Source organism: Panthera uncia (assembly GCF_023721935.1).
Source record: "Panthera uncia isolate 11264 chromosome A1 unlocalized genomic scaffold, Puncia_PCG_1.0 HiC_scaffold_17, whole genome shotgun sequence".
Lineage (NCBI taxonomy): Eukaryota > Metazoa > Chordata > Mammalia > Carnivora > Felidae > Panthera > Panthera uncia.
The window spans coordinates 152,118,050-152,138,679 of record NW_026057577.1 but is presented as its reverse complement, the minus strand read 5'-3'; the positions used below and the strand labels follow the sequence as shown (position 1 = coordinate 152,138,679).

Below are 20,630 nucleotides of genomic sequence, written 5' to 3'. Positions count from 1 at the left end.
TCAACCCTCAGTTCTCAGTTTTTAAGAGTCTCTTATGCTTTGGCTCTCTCTCTCTAACCTCTTTTTTTTTTTTTTTTTTTCTTCTTCTTCCCCTCCCCCATGGACTTCTGTTAAGTATCTCAGGATCCACATAAGAGTGAAAACATATGGTAACTGTCTTTCTCTGTAGGACTTATTTCACTTAACACTCTCCAGTTCCATCCGTGTTGCTACAAAGGGCCAGATTTCATTCTTTCTCATTGCCACATAGTATTCCCATTGTGTATATAAACCACGATTTCTTTATCCATTCGTCAGTTGATGGACATTTAGGCTCTTTCCATAATTTGGCTATTGTTGAGAGTGCTGCTGTAAACATTGGGGTACAGGTGCCCCTATGCATCAGCATTCCTGTATCCCTTGGGTAAATTCCTAGCAGTGCTATTGCTGGGTCATAGGGTAGATCTATTTTTTAATTTTTTGAGGAAATTCCACACTGTTTTCCAGAGAGGCTATACCAGTTTGCATTCCCACCAACAGTGCAAGAGGGTTCCCGTTTCTCCACATCCTCTCCAGCATCTATAGTCTCCTGATTTGCTCATTGTAGCCACTCTGACTGGCGTGAGGTGATATCTGAGTGTGGTTTTGATTTGTATTTCCCTGATGAGGAGCAACGTTGAGCATCTTTTCATGTGCCTGTTGGTCATCTGGATGTCTTCTTTAGAGAAGTGTCTATTCATGTTTTCTGCCCATTTCTTCACTGGATTATTTGTTTTTCGGGTGTGGAGTTTGGTGAGCTCTTTATAGATTTTGGATACTAGCCCTTTGTCCGATATGTCGTTTGCAAATATCTTTTCCCATTCCATTGGTTGCCTTTTAGTTTTGTTGATTGTTTCCTTTGCTGTGCAGAAGCTTTTTATCTTCATGAGGTCCCAATAGTTCATTTTTGCTTTTAATTCCCTTGCCCTTGGGGATGTGTCAAGTAAGAAATTGCTGCGGCTGAGGTCAGAGAGGTTTTTTCCTGCTTTCTCCTCTAGGGTTTTGATGGTTTCCTGTCTCACATTCAGGTCCTTTATCCATTTTGAGTTTGTTTTTGTGAATGGTGTGAGAAAGTGGTCTAGTTTCAACCTTCTGCATGTTGCTGTCCAGTTCTCCCAGCACCGTTTGTTAAAGAGACTGTCTTTTTTCCATTGGATATTCTTTCCTGCTTTGTCAAAAATGAGTTGGCCATACTTTTGTGGGTCTAGTTCTGGGGTTTCTATTCTGTTCCATTGGTCTGTGTGTCTGTTTTTGTGCCAATACCATGCTGTCTTGATGATTATAGCTTTGTAGTAGAGGCTAAAGTCTGGGATTGTGATGCCTCCCGCTGGTCTTCTTCAATATTACTTTGGCTATTCGGGGTCTTTTGTGGTTCCATACAAATTTTAGGATTGCTTGTTCTAGCTTCGAGAAGAATGCTCGTGCAATTTTGATTGGGATTGCACTGAATGTGTAGATAGCTTTGGGTAGTATTGACATTTTAACAATATTTATTCTTCCAATCCATGAGCACGGAATGTTTTTCCATTTCTTTGTATCTTCTTCAATTTCCTTCATAAGCTTTCTATAGTTTTCAGCATACAGATCTTTTGCATCTTTGGTTAGGTTTATTCCTGGGTATTTTATGCTTCTTGGTGCAATGGTGAATGGGATCTGTTTCTTTGTCTTTCTGTTGCTTCGTTATTAGTGTATAAGAATGCAGCTGATTTCTGTACATTGATTTTGTATCCTGCAACTTGGCTGAATTCATGTATCAGTTCTGCAGGCTTTTGGTGGAGTCTATTGGATTTTCCGTGTATAATATGTCATCTGCAAAAAGTGAAAGCTTAACTTCATCTTTGCCAATTTTGGTGCCTTTGATTTTGTTTTGTTGTCTGATTGCTGATGCCAAAACTTCCAACACTATGTTAAACAACAGCAGTGAGAGTGGACATCCCTGTCGTGTTCCTGATCTCAGGGAGAAAGCTCTCAGTTTTTCCCCATTGAGGATGATATTAGTTGTGGGCTTTTCATAAATGGCTTTTATGTTTAAGTATGTTTCTTCTATCCTGACTTTCTTGAGGGTTTTTATTAAGAAAGGATACTGGAAAAAAAAAAAAAAGGATACTGAATTTTGTCAAATGCTTTTTCTGCATCGATGGATAGGATCATATGGTTCTTATCTTTTCTTTTATTAACGTGATGTATCACGTCGATTGATTTGCGGACGATGAACCAGCCCTGCTCCCAGGAATGAATCCCACTTGATCATGGTGAATAATTCTTTTTATATGCTGTTGAATTCGATTTGCTAGTATCTTATTGAGAATTTTTGCATCCATATTCATCAGGGATATTGGCCTGTAGTTCTCTTCTTTTACTGGGTCTCTGTCTGGTTTAGGAATCAAAGTAATGCTGGCTTCATAGAATGAGTCTGGAAGTTTTCCTTCCTTTTCTATTTTTTGGAATAGCTTGAGAAGGATAGGTATTATTTCTGCTTTAAATGTCTGGTAGAATTCCCCTGGGAAGCCAAGATGTGCTGGTTTGACGGCCTTCAGGCTTTTCTCGTTACCTGTAACTCAGGAGTACTGTGCACACAGCCTGCCCCCCCCCCCCACTTTATTTTAATGTAAGATACACAGGGTGGAAAGTTCATCAGCCTGATTGTTTGCGTGTACAGTTCTGTGGTGTCGAGTGCTTTCACGTTGTGCAGCTGTCATGACCACCCACCCCCGGGACTCCTCTCGTGAAACAGGCGTGGGACAGTGTTGCGTGCCCGTCACATGCTAGTAAAACTGAAAGAAGAAACAAATTTTACACCCGTTCAATGTTAGCTCCCACTTCCCCTCCCTTTACTAGTTATGGGTCTGTTTAGATTTTCCGTTTTTTCAGGGGCGCCTGGGAGGCTCAGTCGGTTAAGGGTCCCGCTCTTGGTTTCGGCTCAGGTCATGATCTCACGATTACGAGATTGCGCTGACATTGGAGAGCGTGCTTGGGATTCTCTCCCTCCCTCTCTCTCTGCCCTTGCCTGCTCACACTTGCTCTCAAGATAAATAAATAAACTTAAAAAAAAAAAAAAAAGATTTCCTGTTCTTTAGGGTCAGTCTGGGTGGGTTTATGCCCCTTGTCTAGGTCGTTGTACAGTTTCCAGGACTCTTGTGGTCGTATTTCTGCAGGATCGGCAGCCATGTCCCCACTTTCATTTCTGATTTTAGTATTTGAGTCTTCTCTCTCTTTTTAAGACCGTTTAGCCAAAGGTTTGTCAACTGTTTATCTTTTCAAAGAACCACCTTTGTTTTGTCGATTTTCTGTGTTCTTTTCCTGTTGTCTGTTTTGTTTCTCTCTGCTTTCCTCTTTACTGCCTTCCTTCTGCTGACCTTAGGGTCACCCTGCTCTTCTCCTGGTTCCCTAAATTATAAAGTTCGGTTGTTGACTTGACATTTTTCCTTTTCTTTGATGTAAGCATTTAGAGTTCATACACTTCTCCTTTAAACTGCTTTCCTTGGTCCCATGAGTTTTGGTGTGCTGTGTTTTCATAGGTATTTTCTAATTTCTTTCGTGATTTTTTTCTTTGATCCAGTGATTGAATATGTTTAATGTCCACAGATTTGTGAATTTTTCTAATGTTACAGATTTCTAACTTCATCTATCATGGTTGGAGAAGGTATTTTGTATAATATCTGTCTTTTAAAATCTACTGAGATTTAATTAGTGGTGTAAGACATGGTCTGTCCTGGAAAACGTGCTCTTGGAGGAACAGGTGTGCCACTGCTGGGTGGAGTGTCCCCTGGGTGTCTGTTAGAAGTCGGTGCTCGTGTGGTTCGGGTCCTCTACGTCCTTACTTCTCTCCTGACTGCTTGTCCTGTCCGTTACTGTGAGTGACATCGAAGTCTCCCAGCTATGATCACAGGACTGTCTATTCCCCAATCTTGTGGATTTCTGCTTCGCGTAATTCGGTGGTCTCTCGTTGAGTGCGTAAATGTTTGTAATTGTATCTTCTGGCTGTAAAGAGCTTCTTATTAACATTTAATGCCTTCTTTGTGTCTTGTAAACTTGTTGATTTGGGGTCTGTTTTGCCTGATACTGGTAGGGCCACCTGCTCTAATCTGGTCACTGTTCACATGAAGTGTTCCCTCCGGCCTCTCATTTCACACGGTTTGTATCTGTGGATCTCAAGTGAGTCTCTTGTAGATGCCAGGTGGCTGCATCTTGTGTTTTTGTCCATTTTGCGGTCTTGGTCTTCTGATTGGAGAGTTTAATCCGCTTACATGTAGAGTAATCCCTGATAGCGGGTGCCTTACTTCCATCATTTTCCCATTTGATTTCTGTGTGCCTTACAGCCTTTGTGTCTCTCGTTTCTGCATTATTGTCTTGTTTTGTGTTTAGTTGATTTTTTTGTAGTGAAATGGTTGAATTACTCCTCGTTTCCTTTTTTTATATATCCAGTAGCTGTTTTCTTTGTGGTTACCATGGGGATCACGTTTAAAAAATAAAGTTAAAATACTCTGAATTTATCCTGGCTTAACTTCAATAACAGATGAAAACCCTCCTCCTACATGATGCCGTCCTTACCCCTTTTCAGTTGTCGATGTCACAAACTTACATCTTTGTATGTTGTCCAAAAACAGACTCACTGGTTGTTTTTTTTTTTTTATGTATTAGTGTCAACCTATGTGGAATTATAAACCAGTTATAGTAATATTATCTTTGAACAAGTAATTTGTTTCCTAGCTGTGTTAGTCTTTTAAATTACTTAGAACAAAAAGTAAAGGTACAAACCAAAGTTACAATAACACTGGCTTCTCCAGCTACCCATATATTTACCTTACCGAAATCTGTATTTCTCGACCCAGCTTTGCATTACTGTCCCGCATCCTTTCCTGTCACCTGCAGGGCTCCCAGGAGGTCTCCGGGCAGGTTTTGGGGTCACGAGCTCCCTCAGCTTGTGTGTGTCTGGCAGTGTCTTCATATCTCCTTCATTTTGAAGGATAGTTTTGCTGGGTATGGGACTCAGGTGACAGTGGTTTCCTTTCAGTCTTCGACTGTCCCCACCCCCTGCCGTCAGGCCTCCACGGTGAACAACCTTCTTGTCTTACTGAGGTTCCCTCATAGGCAGCCAGCTGCTTCCCCCTCACGGCTTTCAAGGTTCTCCCTTTGTCTTTGGTTTTCAGCAGTGTGTTTGTAACATGTCTTGTTCTAGATCCTCTGAGTTTTTTCTTCTTGGAGTTTAGTGAGTTTTCAGATGTTCATAGACCTGTCTTTGATCAGGTTAAATGCAAGTTTGACCACTAGTCAGATCATTTCTCTGTCCCCTTTTCTCTCTTTCCCTCTTCTGGGATGCCCACAGTGTGCGTGCCGGTCACCTGATGGTGCCCCACAGACCCCCGAGGCTCTGGTCACTCTCCTTTAGTCCTTTTTCCTTCTGGTCCTCTCACCTGGTAATGTCCATTGTTCCATTTTTGTCCGCAGTCTTCCTTCTGACCATCAGACCCACCTTTGTACACTTGAGATAAATGTTTTCACTTTCAGGGTGGTTTTTGGTTTCCTTTTAGGGTTCCTGGCTCTTCATTGATGTTTGCATTTTGTTCCTGTATCATTTTCTGGACTTTCTGCACCTCTTTCTTTAGTCTCTGGAGCACATTTAAGACTTGCTTTAAAGTCTTTGTCCGGTAGACCAACCACCTAGTGTTTCTCACGGATGGTTTGTGTTGGGTAATTTTTTCCCCTGAATCTCCATACTTTCCTGTATCTTTTGATGCCTTGTGATTTTTTTTTTTTCGTTGGACATTGGGCATTTGAATCTGATAACCTGAGAACTCTGAAATCAGGTGCTCCTCTTCCCCAGGGGGTGGTTTTGTTTATTACTTGTGTTTTGGTTATTGGAGGCTGTCCCTGTGCTGCAGATCAGACCAAGAAGTATTGAAGGTCTTCTCAGGTCTGCTGAGCCCGGGCCTATGTCTGGAGGGAGAAGGGAATAAAAACAGAGGGGGAAAGAGGTACTGGCTCTTTAAATCCCCCAGAAGTCACCTGGTGGAAGGGAGAAGGGTTACAACATGGGTGGTGGGCCTGTAGTAACAGTGGGCTCCACCTCCGTGTCTGCATCTCCCTGATCAGCCAGCAGTGGGGACACAGATCCTTAGTATTGGAGGACGTGGTCCTTTCTGCTCACCCAGGTTCTCTCGGGCTGTGTGCGAGCTGCTTCAGGAGCATGTGGCGGGCTGGGCCGGGCCTGGGGAGCTGCTCCTGTGCTCAGAGTTGCAATGGACCGAAATTAACCTCAGTTTACCACCGAGCCTTCTCTGGGAAGTTGCTGGCCTTCCGCAGACTCCACAGTCCAAGCAGTTACCCAGCTTCTGCCAGTGCAGTTGTCTGGGTGGCAAGACAGGTCCCCATGCTGTGTCCTCTGTGTCCTTCCCAGCGTCCCACACAGACAGGTGCCCGTGCTCCTCCTTCCCAGCATCCCGCACAGACAGGTCCCCATCCTCTGCCTCCTTCCCAGCGTCCCGCACAGCCTTTTGTGTGGTTTTCACAGTGCCATCTTGTGCCTTTTTCCCTAGTGCCCGAGATTGTGAGGGAGACCCAGGACCTCATAGAACAGGGGGCACTCCTGCAGGCCCACCGGAAGCTGATGGACCTGGAGTGCTCCCGGGACGGGCTGATGTATGAGCAGTACCGCATGGACAGTGGGAACACTCGTGACATGACCCTCATCCACGGCTACTTCGGGAGCACACAGGGGCTTTCGGACGAGCTGGCCAAGCAGCTGTGGATGGTGCTGCAGAGGTCACTGGTTACTGTTCGCCGTGACCCCACCTTGCTGGTCTCAGTTGTCAGAATCATCGAAAGGGAAGAAAAAATTGACAGGCGCATACTTGACCGAAAAAAGCAAACTGGTTTTGTTCCTCCCGGGAGGCCCAAGAACTGGAAGGAGAAAATGTTTGCCATCTTGGACAGAACTGTGACCACTAGAATTGAGGGCACACAGGCAGACACCAGGGAGTCGGACAAGATGTGGCTCGTCCGCCACCTGGAAATTATACGGAAGTACGTGCTAGATGACCTCATTGTTGCCAAAAACCTGATGGTTCAGTGTTTCCCCCCGCATTATGAAATCTTCAGAAACCTCCTGAGCATGTACCACCAGGCCCTGAGCACGCGGATGCAGGAGCTCGCGTCCGAAGACCTGGAAGCCAATGAGATCGTGAGCCTGTTGACTTGGGTCTTGAACACCTACACAAGGTAACTCCAGGTTCACTCTTGCATTTCGTTCACGTAGAGTTGAGTTGTTTTGCTCTGGTGTGTGCTCGGCACCCTCAGACTTTGTTTTCTTGCCGACGAAAGTCTCCTCTCTGGCCTGTTTGTGGGCTTCCCCTGAGGTCAGGGCCCAGACTCTGGTTGTGTGAACGCCCTTGTGTTTACGTGGTGCCCTTGATGCCCAGGCCCTATTGAGCGGCTCTGTGTTGCGCTTTTCTATGATACTGAGCCCGCTGTGCACTAACCCATTCCCTCCTTGCGGTGGCACCCCGATTGTGTGATTTCACCCCGTTGGACAGGTGGGGACGCGTGGGCACAGGAGGTCCCAGGACCTGCATAGTCACATGGCTGGTAAGGAGGCACCACTCCGTCCTCCTGGCTTCCGGTGCCCCCAGTCTGGTTTACTCTCACCAGTAGCCAAGAAAAGTCTGTTTTCTTTGCATTCCAGCCTTGTGGTTTTATCACTTCACAAAAGGAATGAGCGATTTTGTGCTTGATTGGTTTGAGGTTGATCTAAGAATCTCGGGTGAGGGGTGCCTTGGGGGCTCAGTCGGTTAAGCCTCTGACTTCGGCTCAGATCATGATCTCACGGTTTGTGAGTTCGATCCCCACGTCTGGCTCTGTGCTCACAGCTCAGAGCCTGGAGCCTGCTTTGGATTCTGTCTCCCTCTCTCTCTGCCCCTCCCCCACTTGAGCTCTGTCTCTCCCTATCTCAAAAATAAATAAAACATTAAAAAAATTTTTTTTTATTTTTATTTTTTAACGTTTATTTATTTTTGAGACAGAGAGAGACAGAGCATGAACGGGGGAGGGTCAGAGAGAGGGAGACACAGAATCCGAAACAGGCTCCAGGCTCTGAGCTGTCAGCACAGAGCCTGACGCGGGGCTCGAACTCACGGGCTGTGAGATCGTGACCTGAGCCGAAGTCGGCCGCTTAACCGACTGAGCCACCCAGGCGCCCCTAGATCTTGTATTTCTTACACATAGTGGACTAGCTGTTAGTACTCAGCGTTTTCATTGTAAATACACATTTAGGGAACACGGCATAAGGTGTGTGAGTTTTCTGAACATTTAAACCTTGGACTTTTGAGGACTAGCCACACGTAGATACTAACTTTTTTATGGAAACTTTTTTCTGGAACTCAGTTCCCATCCGTGTCTTCTTAAGCACAGTCGCCTGAACATATTGACACTTTTTGCTGACTCACGTTCGGTTATGAACCGCGTAGATTAGCAACACTAACTTCAGGGTCTGGTTTCTAAGTTATTGTACTTGGGTGTTCCTCCCTTGTTTGATAGAACCTGTCTACTGAGCACCTTGTATTTGCCAGGCCCTGGCCTTCCCCATGGGGAGGTGCTATGGGTAGAAAAAGCAGTTCTTCCTCTCACAGGGTTTCTTTCCTGAGTGACGTGGGTGCAGCCGGCTGAGGCCAGGGAATGAGCCGCCTCATGTGGCCCCTTCTCGCCCAGCACTCTCCCCAAGCTCTGCCTCCCCTCCCCGGCGTGGCATTGTGGGGGGGGGGGGGGGGCTTCGTGTATGACAAGACCCAGGAGCACTTACCTGAGTGTTTTCTGTCTTCCTAGTAATTATTCTTTCTCGTACCTGGTTTTGCCATAGTGCAGAGATGATGGGGAACGCGGAGCTGGCCCCAGAAGTGGATGTCAGCACCCTGGAGCCTTTGCTTTCTCCAGATGTGGTCTCTGAGCTGCTTGACACATACATGTCGACTCTCACTGTGAGTAGGTGCTGTGGTCCCGAGGCAGGCTGTGTCCCTCAGGTAGACGACGATGTGGGCTCTCTGGGTCACGCTGCCGTCACCGAAGCCAGTGGGCAAGAGAAGGCAGGGGAGAGACCTGTTTTGATGTTGGCTTCCTCAGGATGTGCAGGCTCTGTTTCTGAGAAGTTGGGTCTCGAAGTGCACGTGGCCGGTTAGATGAGGAGGGCGGCTTGTCCTCTGGCCACTGGGTCTGGAGGTTGAGGTATGTGTTTGAACCTCCTCCGGCTGGAGTGAGGAGTGAGCCTGTCCTACCCCTGGAGGCTTCGGGAGGCCCCTGGATGTCCTGCTGACGGACAGCGGTGCCAGCCAGCCTCTTAGAGCTGAGCCCAGGAGTGGGAGGGTGGTGGCAGTTGGGGACCAGATGCCGCCCAAGACCCCCAGGTGGCCTGTGGTGACAGGAGGAGGTCAGGGTCTGCTTCCTTGGACAAGGTGAGCCCGAGTAGCAGATAGCATTGTGACTGAGGTGCTGAGCAGGGTGGGGTCTGTGTCCTGAAGTGACAGTGCTGGTGTGCGGTCTTCGTGGACGGGTCTGCTGGGAGCATGGCGGCCTTTGTGCTTCTGTGTACTTCTGACCGGCCTGGCCTGGCCTGCAGTGAGGTTCTCGCCCGGAAGGTTGTCTGTGGAGGCCCCACCTGCCGTGGTGGTGGCTTGTGGTACGGCTCGTGTGGGAACGGGGACTCCCGGGACCCTGAGTTTGGTTTCTGATGCTACACCCCTGAAGAGAGGACATTGCCTTGCTTCAGAGGGACCTGTTCTTCTCTTCTTTCTCTGTGATGCTGGACTTCTTTTAGTCAAACATAATTGCCTGGCTGAGGAAAGCACTAGAAACAGACAAGAAAGACTGGCTGAAAGAGACGGAGCCCGAAGCTGACCAAGATGGGTACTACCAGACGACACTCCCTGCCATCGTCTTCCAGGTACTGTCGCACCATCGAGGGTCATTCCTGGGCTGTCCATGGGCTCTGTGGGTGCTGCAGATCAGCATGAAGCCGCGCCTGTAGTAAAGACAGAGGGAGCCCCACCTCGTACTTCAGGCCCTTCTCCGTCTGAAGCAGTTGTGCCCGCAGTTGCTTTAGTTTCCGTAAGATGTTCGGATTTGAACTAGAACCTAATTACGTGTTATTTGCCTATGGTGCTCAGATAGGAGTTTGCTTTTTGACATTTCCTCATGTTGGAAATGTCCAAGATTTGTCTTCATAAATGCCGCCTGATTGAACATCGCCTGATGGATTTGGGAAGGGGTCCTTTATGTTTTGGCCATAATCATGCCTTCTTATGATTACTTTTTGATGCCTGGCACTTGCTGGCGCCCTCCGGCTTCTTTCCTGTCGGCTTTTCTTCCTGGAGGAAGCTTTCTGGCAGGAGGGGGGGCTGAGCCGTGTTCTGACACTTGTGTGGGACCGTATCAGTGGCATGTGCTTGGGCACCAGCTGGGCACAAGTAAGCGATGTGGGCGTCTGTCTCTGGGTGACAGCATCAGCATCCGATGGGGCCCCACCCTTTCCCTTATTTTGGAAACTGGTGTCCCGACAGGCCTCGTGTGCCACGGGCCTGGAGTTGGCTTGGCCGTGTGGCCTTTCTCTGTCTCTGTACATCTGTCTCCCCTCAGTCCAGTGTATACCCTCCTAACTCTTCGTAAGGAATCCCCATGGCAAATCATAGCCCAGCCCCGGGCACCCATGTGACCCCAGCCACACCCAGCCTCCCTGTCTTTGTGGAGACCATTTCCCTCTTTGTGGAGACCAGCCTGTTTGCAGGTAATTAGGAAGTGATTCACTTGGTTTTTTTCTATCTAGTGAGAAAGTTGTTTGACTAACTTTGTTATTTTTCAAGCAGTTTCATTTTTTTTTTTTTTCCTGAATGTGGACTGTAACTACCAATTGGCAGATAGGGGTTTTATGTAATGGGAAACTCTTGTGAGTTTATATGACAGTTGATAAGTTCTCCAATTTTTAGATGTTTGAACAGAATCTCCAAGTTGCTGCTCAGATAAGTGAAGACCTGAAAACAAAGGTACTAGTTCTGTGTCTTCAGCAAATGAATTCTTTCCTGAGCAGGTATGTATTTTTGCCAGCGTGCGGATTTAGAAAGTGTATGTTTTCAAAACTTAAAAGCAAAATTTTGATCCCGATACGCCTGCAAAACTTAAAAGCAAAATTTTGATCCCGATGCGCCTGGTGTTAAAAAATGCTTGAAGCCCGGATTTGCTATAGTGACCTTTGTTATTTTGAAACAAGCCTTTTCTTACTGTCTTCCTTTGGAATGGACTGTGCCATTTTCCTGAGAGTCTGGACGGGTCCGCTGGGCAGTGAGGTCTCCTGGGCAGCGAGGTCAGGGCCGCGTCATTAGAGTCTCCTCCAGACGCGTCCTTCCTGTTGCCTGAACTGCCCCTGGCCCAGGAGGGGGAGACTCCTTCGGTGGTGGCTGCACATTCCATCGCTGGGATCGGCCCTCCAGGGGGTCTCGGGGTGTGTTTCCAGGACCCCTCCCTCCCTCTGCATTGTTCACAAAGGAGATTTTCAAACCTCTACAGAAGTAGAAAGGTGTAAAAACCTCAACCCGTCATCCGTCTTCAAAAGCTGTCCCTTTAAAGCCCCCGTCACCTCATCTGTACACCCCGAGGACTTTAAAGCAAATCCCAGACATCCAGGCACCTCATTTCCTGCGTTCTTATCTCACTGGAGGGCCATCAACCCACGTACACATGAGCATCCTTTCTTGGGATCATCTGACACCAAATTTGTATTTGGGTCCCCCCGTCCCCCCGTGGATCCAGGAAAACCTCTTTCAAGTTACATATTCAGACGGGGTAGCGGCAGGGTCTGCAGTGCGAGGTCTCGGGTCCTCGAGTGCGGCCCGGCCCCTCTTTCAGCCACTGGCCTGTGGACACGTGTCAGATTATCTCACAGTGCCTAACCCTGACCGCCATCCACCTGCCAACCACGTGTTGGCTCTAAAGGCTGTGGGTTTCATCTTTATCACCTTGCCCTTTGGCAAGAAGCCCGCACAGGCAGTGTGTACACGAGGAGATGCACGTCCCTGTGTCCTCTGCTGGCTCAGGCGCCGACAGCCGGGCCCCTCACTGAGAGTCCCCGTCAGTCACCCCCCTGCGCATCATGGCCTTATTTAGTCCTTTTGTTAGCAGAAAGAGGAAACTTTCCTCATCAGCCTCAGAAGCTTGATTACCTGAACCACATGTCGGACAGAAAGGCAGAATAAATGCTTAATTATTTCTCTGTAATTGGCAGTTTTCAGCTTGCTTCTTTCTTAAGGTCTTTTAAACGTGCATACGGTACGTTGTGCTATTCTACTCCTGTACGTGTTTGGGAATCTCTGTAACAAATTCAGAAATAAAGCGTGTAGTGATCTCACTTGCTTGTTTTCTTGACCTCAAATGAGTTATTTATTTTTGAGTAATTTATTGGTTCTTCAGAAAGTGAAATTTTATCTAATATTTGATAATGTTCTCAACACTATCGTATGCATTTCTAGGCAAGTCGTGTGTCCGATGAAATAATAATTTCCCATTTACTCAGAAATATTTCTAAATATTTGTGTAATGAGAATACTGAACCATATTTTAAAGCCCGATAGAAGATTTATCTTCAAGAGTCCGTTTAAAGTGATCAGCTTCCCTGGTCTTACAGATCATCCCAAAACTCACCTTATTCGTAAAGACTTGCCTGCTCAGGTGTGAGCAGTGCCAGATGTATTTATGAGGTGTGATGTCAGCGTGGCGCCCGGCACACCCACCTGCCCCTCGACTGATGTTTACTGGGGGCTGTGTGTTCCAGATACAAGGACGAAACCCAGTCGTACAAAGAACAACACCTGAGGGACCGGCAGCACCCGCACTGCTACGTGCAGTACGTGATCGCCATCATCAACAACTGCCAGACCTTTAAGTAAGTGACCGTGGACAGGGCGGCCCAGAAACAACAGAGGAGCGGGTAAGGGCGCTCGGCCACTTCACGGAGCCGTAACTGTTGCCTCGTAGAGAATCCATAGTCAGTTTAAAGAGGAAGTACTTGAAAAGTGACGTGGAAGCAGGCGTGTCTCTGAGCCAGCCAAGCATGGACGGGATTCTGGACGCCATTGCGAAGGAAGGCTGTGGCAGCCTGCTGGAGGAGGTCTTCCTGGACCTGGAGGTGGGAGCCGCTTCTTTGCCGTTTCGTTTCTAGGCTGAACACGGGGCTCCCGTCCTGTGTGCCCTCGGGGACACGCACCCAGCTGACACTCGACTTCACCTCTCCCACTGTCAAAGGGCTTTTTCCCTCTCTGTGATGTACGCCTTGTACGACAGAGGCCCAGGTTTGGGGCCCTTCCAAGGTACAGCTGAGCAGAGACCCCGTGAACTGTGAGGAGACTCAGTGGGGGCAATGTTCATTAGCGAGTTCTTGAAACCAGAACCAAATTGAGAATATGTGCACACTGCCCACGCATCACGTAGACCAGTCTCAGCTTTGAGTGAAAACACAAAACAAGCCATTAACAAAGTGCGTTTCGCATCACATCTGAGGGATAATACACCGAGAACAGCAAGTCAGGTTAGAGGGCTTGGCATTATCTAGATATGTTCGCAGAAACCAGAATATATTGAACAAACTAAAACTGTGATCGATCTCAGGTCCTGCTGGGAAGGAAGTAGCTGGAAAGGAGCTTTTGGGGTGATTGGTGGGATCGTTTTGTGAGGTCTGTAACTTTCTTGAAAATGGCGTAGAAAACAGATGAAATGTATACGTTTGAAATCATTTCAAAATAAAGTAACAACTCTAAGAGAAAAGTAAAGGATGACCAAGTTTCACAGAAAAGGGTTTTTACAAGTGTCCTAAATACAAAACAAAATTGCCTATCTCCCTGACCTTCAGGATATGCAAATGCAAGCCAAGTGGTATCTGTTGCTTAGGGGGACAGCAAGGGTTAAACACGGCAGTACCTGTCCGTGTTGTCGCCGGCCTGGGGACAGACATGCAGACAGCAGTTTCTGGAGGGCTACTGACGCTTCACTTGGCACACTTGTGGACTGAGTTACGCTCTTGGGGTTTCACCTGCAGAAACACAAATTCGTCGCAGCCTTCTTTGTAATTGCCAAGTGTGAAAAACTGTAAGTGTCCGTCAGGCTGGGGTAAATAAGTTGCAGAGTATCAAGCAATAAATGCACGTGAATGTTAAAGGCAGCACGTGTACTGCAGGCGTGCGTAGAGGACGCAGCCCAGCACAACGGTCACGTGCGGCGTCCACCTCCCGCAGCTAAGGTACGCGTTCGCGGACCGCGGGCCAGTGGGGTTTCCCGTGAGTGTGTCTGCTGTCACAGAACGGCACCAAGGCTCTGAGCACCTTCCTCCCGATACACGTGACTTGGGGACAGCGTCCAAGTGACGTTTTTCTCTGTCCTTCACTTTTCAGCAACATCTCAGTGAGCTGATGACGAGGAAGTGGCTGTTGGGGTCCAACGCCGTGGACACCATTTGTGTTACCGTGGAAGACTATTTCAATGACTTTGCCAAAATTAAAAAGCCGTATAAAAAGGTAAGGGCACGGGCACAGCCACTTGGTGTTGGCGTGTGCTCACCTGCACGTTGGAGCCCACATGGCATCTCGTGTAGAACTCAGTGTCCAGTTCTTCTGTGACTGGGTGTTCACAGGTGGTTTCAGTAACCTGAGGCAGGGAGGACACATCAGCGTCTAAAGGGGTTTCTGTTGTTCCTTTAGCCTTACTGCCTCCTGGCACCCCACCAAACCGTCTTTGGCACAAGGCCACACACCCAGGCAGTGCTCGTAGTGGGGACCCCTGGCAGGGAGGGTGGAGGCAGTGGCTGTGGACCAGGGTGAAGCAGCCGTTCCCTCTCCGGATCCCCGTCCCAGGCACAGGCAGCCTGGCTGTGTTTCCACTCTGGCAGAGGCCCAAGGGTTCTTCCCCGTGCGGCCGGGCCCTGCGAGGACCTGGGAGCCCTGCTGCAGATGGGCGAAGGAAGGAGCCGTGTGCCCAAGCCCCCGTGTCCCTCGGCCGTCTGCATGAAGTCCTCCTGCAGGACCCGGGCGTCTCTCCTCACTCCCTCCTCGCGTGTCCTGCCAGGGCGTTGGGCCGTGTTTGTGTACCGTAAAAAGTGATATATTTTAAGAAGTTTGCTTCTGGCTTATGGAAGTGGTTTTAATACACTGACCTCATGTTCAGATATTGTAAAACTTTGTGAGTGTTTCTAGGATTTGTCTCTGGACCCTTTCAGACCTGTACATACGTGGTTGTGTCATTCTAACAGAGACACTGTTTTCGTTTCTGGTCCTCGCACCTTTCGTGTCTTCCTGTCCTGCTGCGTTGGCTGGGACCCAGTATAGCCCTTGTCTAAGGACTAATTTTACAGGGAATTCTTGTGACTCAGCCACTAAAAGTGATACCTGTAGGGAGGCCCGGTGGTTGGAACCCCCGACTGACTGCTCCCCTCGCCTGCCAGGAAGCCTCTGGCCGGTCAGAGGTCGGCGTGCAGCCCTCTCGTCCGTTGCTTGCACAGTTTTTGGTTCCACTGTTTACTTCCGTAAACATCTGTTGTGTCGATTGAACGCCGGTGTCTGGCAAGTGCTGTGTGCAGGCCTCCGGATTGTAGACGGGTCTTGTCTGGACGGCTCCTCTCGGGCGGCCGGCGGGCGCGTGTCTCGTGAGAGAATCTTGTTTCCAGTTTCCTTTCACCACTTAGTGGAAAGCACCATAGTGAATGGGGTTGTGGTTCAGCGAGGTGATGCAGTGGAAACCTCGGATGTGCACCTGCTGGAGGGTTCTGCCGGCGATTGGCGAGGGCTCGCCCGCCCGGGTCTCCACAGAGGGTGGACCTCCGCAGGGACCTCGCTGACCCTGTGTCTGCCCGCAGAGGATGACGGCAGAGGCGCAGCGGCGCGTGGTGCTGGAGTACCTGCGGGCCGTCATGCAGAAGCGCATCTCCTTCCGCAGCGCAGAGGAGCGCAAGGAGGGCGCAGAGAGGATGGTCCGGGAGGCCGCGCAGCTCCGCCACCTGTTCCGGAAGCTGGCCTCCGTGAGTGCCGCCTGGGCCCCGAGGCTTTCTCATTGTCCCCACCCCCAGGGCCATAGGCCAGTTGGTCAGGGACCGGGTGACCTGTCGGTCCCTCTTGTGTGAACGGGAAGGTCTGGTGGACCCTGTGGCTGAGGCTTCGTGCACTGGGGCGTGGCTTCTAGACCCTTGGGGGGCAGCGCTAGCCAGACGCTGGCCTGACCCTCATGGGCAGTCCTGGGCTCACTCCCTGTTGACTGTCCCCGCCCTCCTGCCGGTAGCACCGCCATTGAGTGCTTGGTGAGGGCTCCACTGTGGATCCTGAGCTGGATCCAGAGCCACCTACGTAGGAGGTGGGGAGCCAGCCAGGCGGCCTCTGCCAAAGTGAGGGCTTGACAGAGACTCGTCAGGGGTCCCCCTTTGTGGCCCTCAGCCGCTGGCGCCCTGTCTTCCAGGGTTTTGGGGAGGATGCGGATGGGTACTGTGACACCATCACTGCCGTCGCAGAAGTTATTAAGCTGACAGACCCGTCTCTTCTCTATCTGGAAGTCTCCACGCTGGTCAGCAAATACCCAGACATCAGGTAAGGGCCAGTGTGCCTTCCTGTTCCAGCTAGAATTCATGGCACAGAGCAGCAGGCTCATTCCTAGGGTCACTGGGAAGATGGGAGAGCCTGGCCGTCAGGTGTGAGCGCCACTGGGGGGGCGGGGTGGGGGGTCTGGGCTCCTGTGGGGACAGACTGGGGGGACGACCGCCAGGAGTAGAGTGGACTGCAGAGAACAGCAATGTCTCTGTGCCTCCCCTGGCCCTCCACAGGCCCTGGAGCCCACAGGCCCCCAACATGGGACGCGTCTCCTGGGGTCAGCACCAGTGAACAGGTGGGGCGTCGGTCACGCTCTGTTTGCTGGGGAAGGTGCACAGCAAGGTGGCTTCAGGAAGCTCCTCTTGTGCTCCTGGGTTCAGAGAAGAGGGGACACGTGCCACACTCGACCAAGACACTCGGCCAGTGTCTTCCCTTTCTGCCAGTGCTCTGGGCTTCAAGCAGGAGGGCCTGGTGGTCCTGTCCTCCCCAGGGTCCTCCTGCTCTAGGCAGGCAGTCCATTAAAGATTTAGGAGAACAGAGTCTAGAAAGCTTTGTGCTTGTAGCTTGAAGAAACGGCCACAGTGAGAGGAGAACTCTGGTTTCTCTGCTGTTATGAGTGGTCTGCAGCTGTCCAGCCCCCTCTAGGGCCTTGGGGTTGGCTGAGCCAGGCGTGGGGAGAGCACTGGGGGAGTTTGAGTCGGGCCTGGGGGCCAGTGGCTGTGTGTGCACCCCTGACGCAGCCCTGGTGTCCCCGCATCCACAGGGATGACCACATCGGTGCACTGCTGGCCATGCGGGGGGACACCAGCCGGGACATGAAGCAGACCATCATCGAGACGCTGGAGCAGGGCCCGACGCAGGCAAACCCGAACTACGTGCCCATCTTCAAGGAGATCGTGGTCCCCAGTCTGAACGTGGCGAAGCTGCTCAAGTAGCCCGTGGGCCCCAGCCTCGCTGTGGCGCTGTGCCCGTCCCCCACCCGTGGCCCCGGCCTTGTGACGCTGTGCCCGTCCCCCACCCTTGGAAATGCGTGGCGGCCAGAGGGACATGAGGCGCCCAGGTCCCGCATGCCTGCCTCTGTTGGGACCGCGCTTGTGGCTTCTTGATGAGTGAGCTCTCTGATGGCCATGGCTCTTCTGGTTGTCTCCTCTCTTGTCCTTTGAGGGGGCCTCATGGTGCCTGTCCCCCTTAACCCCTGGGTCTCCCCTCATTTCTGCACGGTGTAAACACCTCCAAAACTGTGCCGCTGAATAAAAGAGTCTGAACTCTTGCAGGAAAATGAAGACTTCCTGGTTGTGAAGGGTTTCTTCCTCGGGGTGACCTGGTAAGGTTCCAGGGCCCGGAAGCTAGTTTCTGGTTGACAGGTGTGCAGCCCAGGGACGTGCGTCAGCCCGGACCAGGGGGCCTGTGTTCCGCAGCTCTGCGTGGAGCCCCCTCGTGCTGAGAGTCCTACCGGGTGAGGTTGGACAGGCGTCCCTCTGGTCCACCCTCCCGCAGGAACAAGCCTGGCACCCGTGGGTATGGCCGGGCAGGTCCTCGCTGGAGACGTCGTGAGCGTCAGGTCTGACAGACTCGAAGTGAACGTGAACGTTTATCTGGTGCGCGCTTCAGGGTCTGTGCTTACGCCTGACACGGGATCCCGTAGACCCCCGTTGTGTAACCATCTCCACGGCAACTGCTTCAGCAGTGGCTTCGTTTGCACATTAGTCTTTAATCTCACGACAGATTAACAAAGAAGCCACGCCAGAGTGAACGGCAGGGCCTTGTATGTGGGGTGTGAAGGGTCCCGACCCTTCCCCACGCTGCCGTTCGCCAAGGGGGTTCCTCAGATGCGCCGTGCGGTGCCGGCCACGATGAGGGACGGGGTGTTGCCCTGCTCCCCCGCCCTCGCGTCAGGGGCCCAGGGACTGCAGACCCCTCGTGAGTGCGGCGGGGGCCACTCTGAGCAGCCGCGTCTGAGTCTCTGGGACGTGGGCTTCCCTTCCTCTCCAGCCACATTCAAGGTGCAAAGCTGGTAACCGCCTTTATTTCCTCTTCGCGAGATAAAAAAAATTCACACGTAGGACTTTTTCCGGAAGGAATCCACGCCTAAACGGGATGAAATAACTAAACATGGGATGCACTTCCTAGAACCGTTACTGGTTCAGGAGAGGCGTAACTTTTCGACAAACGCGTAGTAACGCCCTGTCTCTTCGTGTACGTGCTAAGTATGACGTCTTCATGCCTGCGTGGAGCAAGTGCCCAATGCTTTTTGAGCGCATACAGCGAAGAGTTAACGATCGTTAGTTACTGTCCCTATAATAATAAAAATACATCTATTTTTCCACCAGCTGAGAGAATTTTCACTCCATGTTACTTTGGAGCAAACATCCGGGGTGAATCTTCACACGATGACAGCAGACCCCAGTGGTGCACATGGTTCTGGCCGGTCCCCTGCCCTGATCGTGTGGTGGTCACTCCGGTGTCCGCGGTCCCTGCTCACACCTGCTTCCGGGATGCCTGCGGCGATGGTGGGCTGAGCATTGGCTGCCTGAAGTGAATGCCAGTTGCCGGCGCGTCCCAAACCCTGGGGACTCGTGGTTTTGAAGGCAGCACTTTGGCCAGGATGCGGTGGGAGTGGTGGGGACAGCAGAGGGCCGCGTCCTGGTGGTTGGGTGACACCCGGGGGAGGGTCACCTCCAGGCCAGTCGGTGCCAAGCGTCCATTGGGGAAAGTGGGCTTAACGGGACAGCAGCCTCCAGCCAGTACCGGAAACAGGTTCGCGTCGGGCCACTGCAGACTCGCTGAGTCTCGGGGCCGCTCTCTTGCTGTTCCGTTGGAAGAAGATGCGTCCAGGGAGGAAATTTCCTTGATCTCAAGTTTCATTCACAGGGCTCCTGGCTTGTTTGACTGGGGTGCAGTCTTGCGAGCTGACGCTCACCTGGGGTGCTGTCCCTCTCGAGTCCGCCACTGTACCGCCCAAACAGCTGTGACCCCAAAACACGGAGCCTGGAAGCACGGACACTTCTTTCTGTCCAGAGGAAATCTTCCAGGGAGGGTGGGCCACGTGGGGGCTTCTGGCTGCCCCACCCTCCCTCCTGCGTGGGGCGCCCGTCAGCCAGGCATGCCGCGGGGACACCAGTGCCACCTGGGAAGAGACGCGGGACTCGGCGAGGAGAAGCCCAGAGATGGGCTCCCTGGACAGCCGGTCTGGGAGAGTGCAGGTGGGGCCCTGACGGACATGGGTGGGGTCAGGTGGCGTCCCTCCAAGCCCCGGAGCACCGGACGCTGCAGAGGCCAGAGGACTCCCCTATGGGACTGGACGAGTGAGGCCCTGCCCACACCTGGATTCCTTGCTTATAAGGCAACACGTCTATAGTATTACGGCGGTCCTAGAACCCACACTCCTTGAGACCATCAGGTTTGAAATGGCTGTAAATTTACAATAAGAGGTTAGATTTTTCTTACAAAAAAAGTATCTATGGACTCAGCATTGGTGTGCCATTTTCTTTTATAATAAACATCTAAAATTTTAACTATTACAAGATGTGTTTGTGCCACAAGACTTCAAGGATGACCTGGGGGTGTGAGATCCACCTGGGGTGGGGGGGCTCCACCTGGTGGGGGCAGGAGACAGGAGCCACCTGGGAGGGGCTCTACCTGGTGGGGGGCGAGGCAGGGGCCACCTGGGGGGGTGAGATCTACCTGGGAGGGGCTCTACCTGGTGGGGGCAGGAGGCAGGAGCCACCTGGGAGGGGCTCCACCTGGTGGGGGGCGAGGCAGGAGCCACCTGGGGGGGGGGGATCCACCTGGGGGGGCCTCCCCCCGGGGGGGGGGGAGGCAGGAGCCACCTGGGAGGGTGAGATCCACCTGGGAGGGTGAGATCCACCTGGAAGGGGCCCCACCGGTGGGGGGAGGCAGGAGCCACCTGGGTGGGTGAGATCCACCTGGGAGGGGCTCCCCCTGGTGGAGGGGGAGGCAAGAGCCATCGGGGAGGGGCCCCACCTGGTGGGGGGCGAGGCAGGAGCCACCTGGGGG

The 20,630-nt window shown here is 51.3% G+C and overlaps 1 protein-coding gene across 7 annotated transcripts in view; it reads left to right on the top strand.

The window, feature by feature from the left end:
- Positions 1-17,896, top strand: part of EXOC3 (exocyst complex component 3) — a 27,394-nt gene extending 9,498 nt beyond the window's left edge. For 5 of the 7 annotated variants that reach the window (XM_049648329.1, XM_049648328.1, XM_049648326.1 and 2 more), the window contains 10 exons: positions 6,555-7,236; positions 8,870-8,987; positions 9,821-9,946; positions 10,986-11,086; positions 12,824-12,934; positions 13,027-13,177; positions 14,436-14,558; positions 15,893-16,054; positions 16,486-16,613; positions 17,377-17,896. In XM_049648329.1, coding sequence (XP_049504286.1) covers positions 6,555-7,236; positions 8,870-8,987; positions 9,821-9,946; positions 10,986-11,086; positions 12,824-12,934; positions 13,027-13,177; positions 14,436-14,558; positions 15,893-16,054; positions 16,486-16,613; positions 17,377-17,548 — 1,874 coding nt within the window. In that variant the 3' untranslated portion in view covers positions 17,549-17,896. Of the gene's footprint in view, positions 1-6,554; positions 7,237-8,869; positions 8,988-9,820; positions 9,947-10,985; positions 11,087-12,823; positions 12,935-13,026; positions 13,178-13,897; positions 14,190-14,435; positions 14,559-15,892; positions 16,055-16,485; positions 16,614-17,376 lie in introns of those variants that run through there. The other 2 variants (XR_007461517.1, XM_049648331.1) reach the window with 2 other exon arrangements.
- The last annotated feature ends 2,734 nt before the right edge of the window (positions 17,897-20,630 follow it).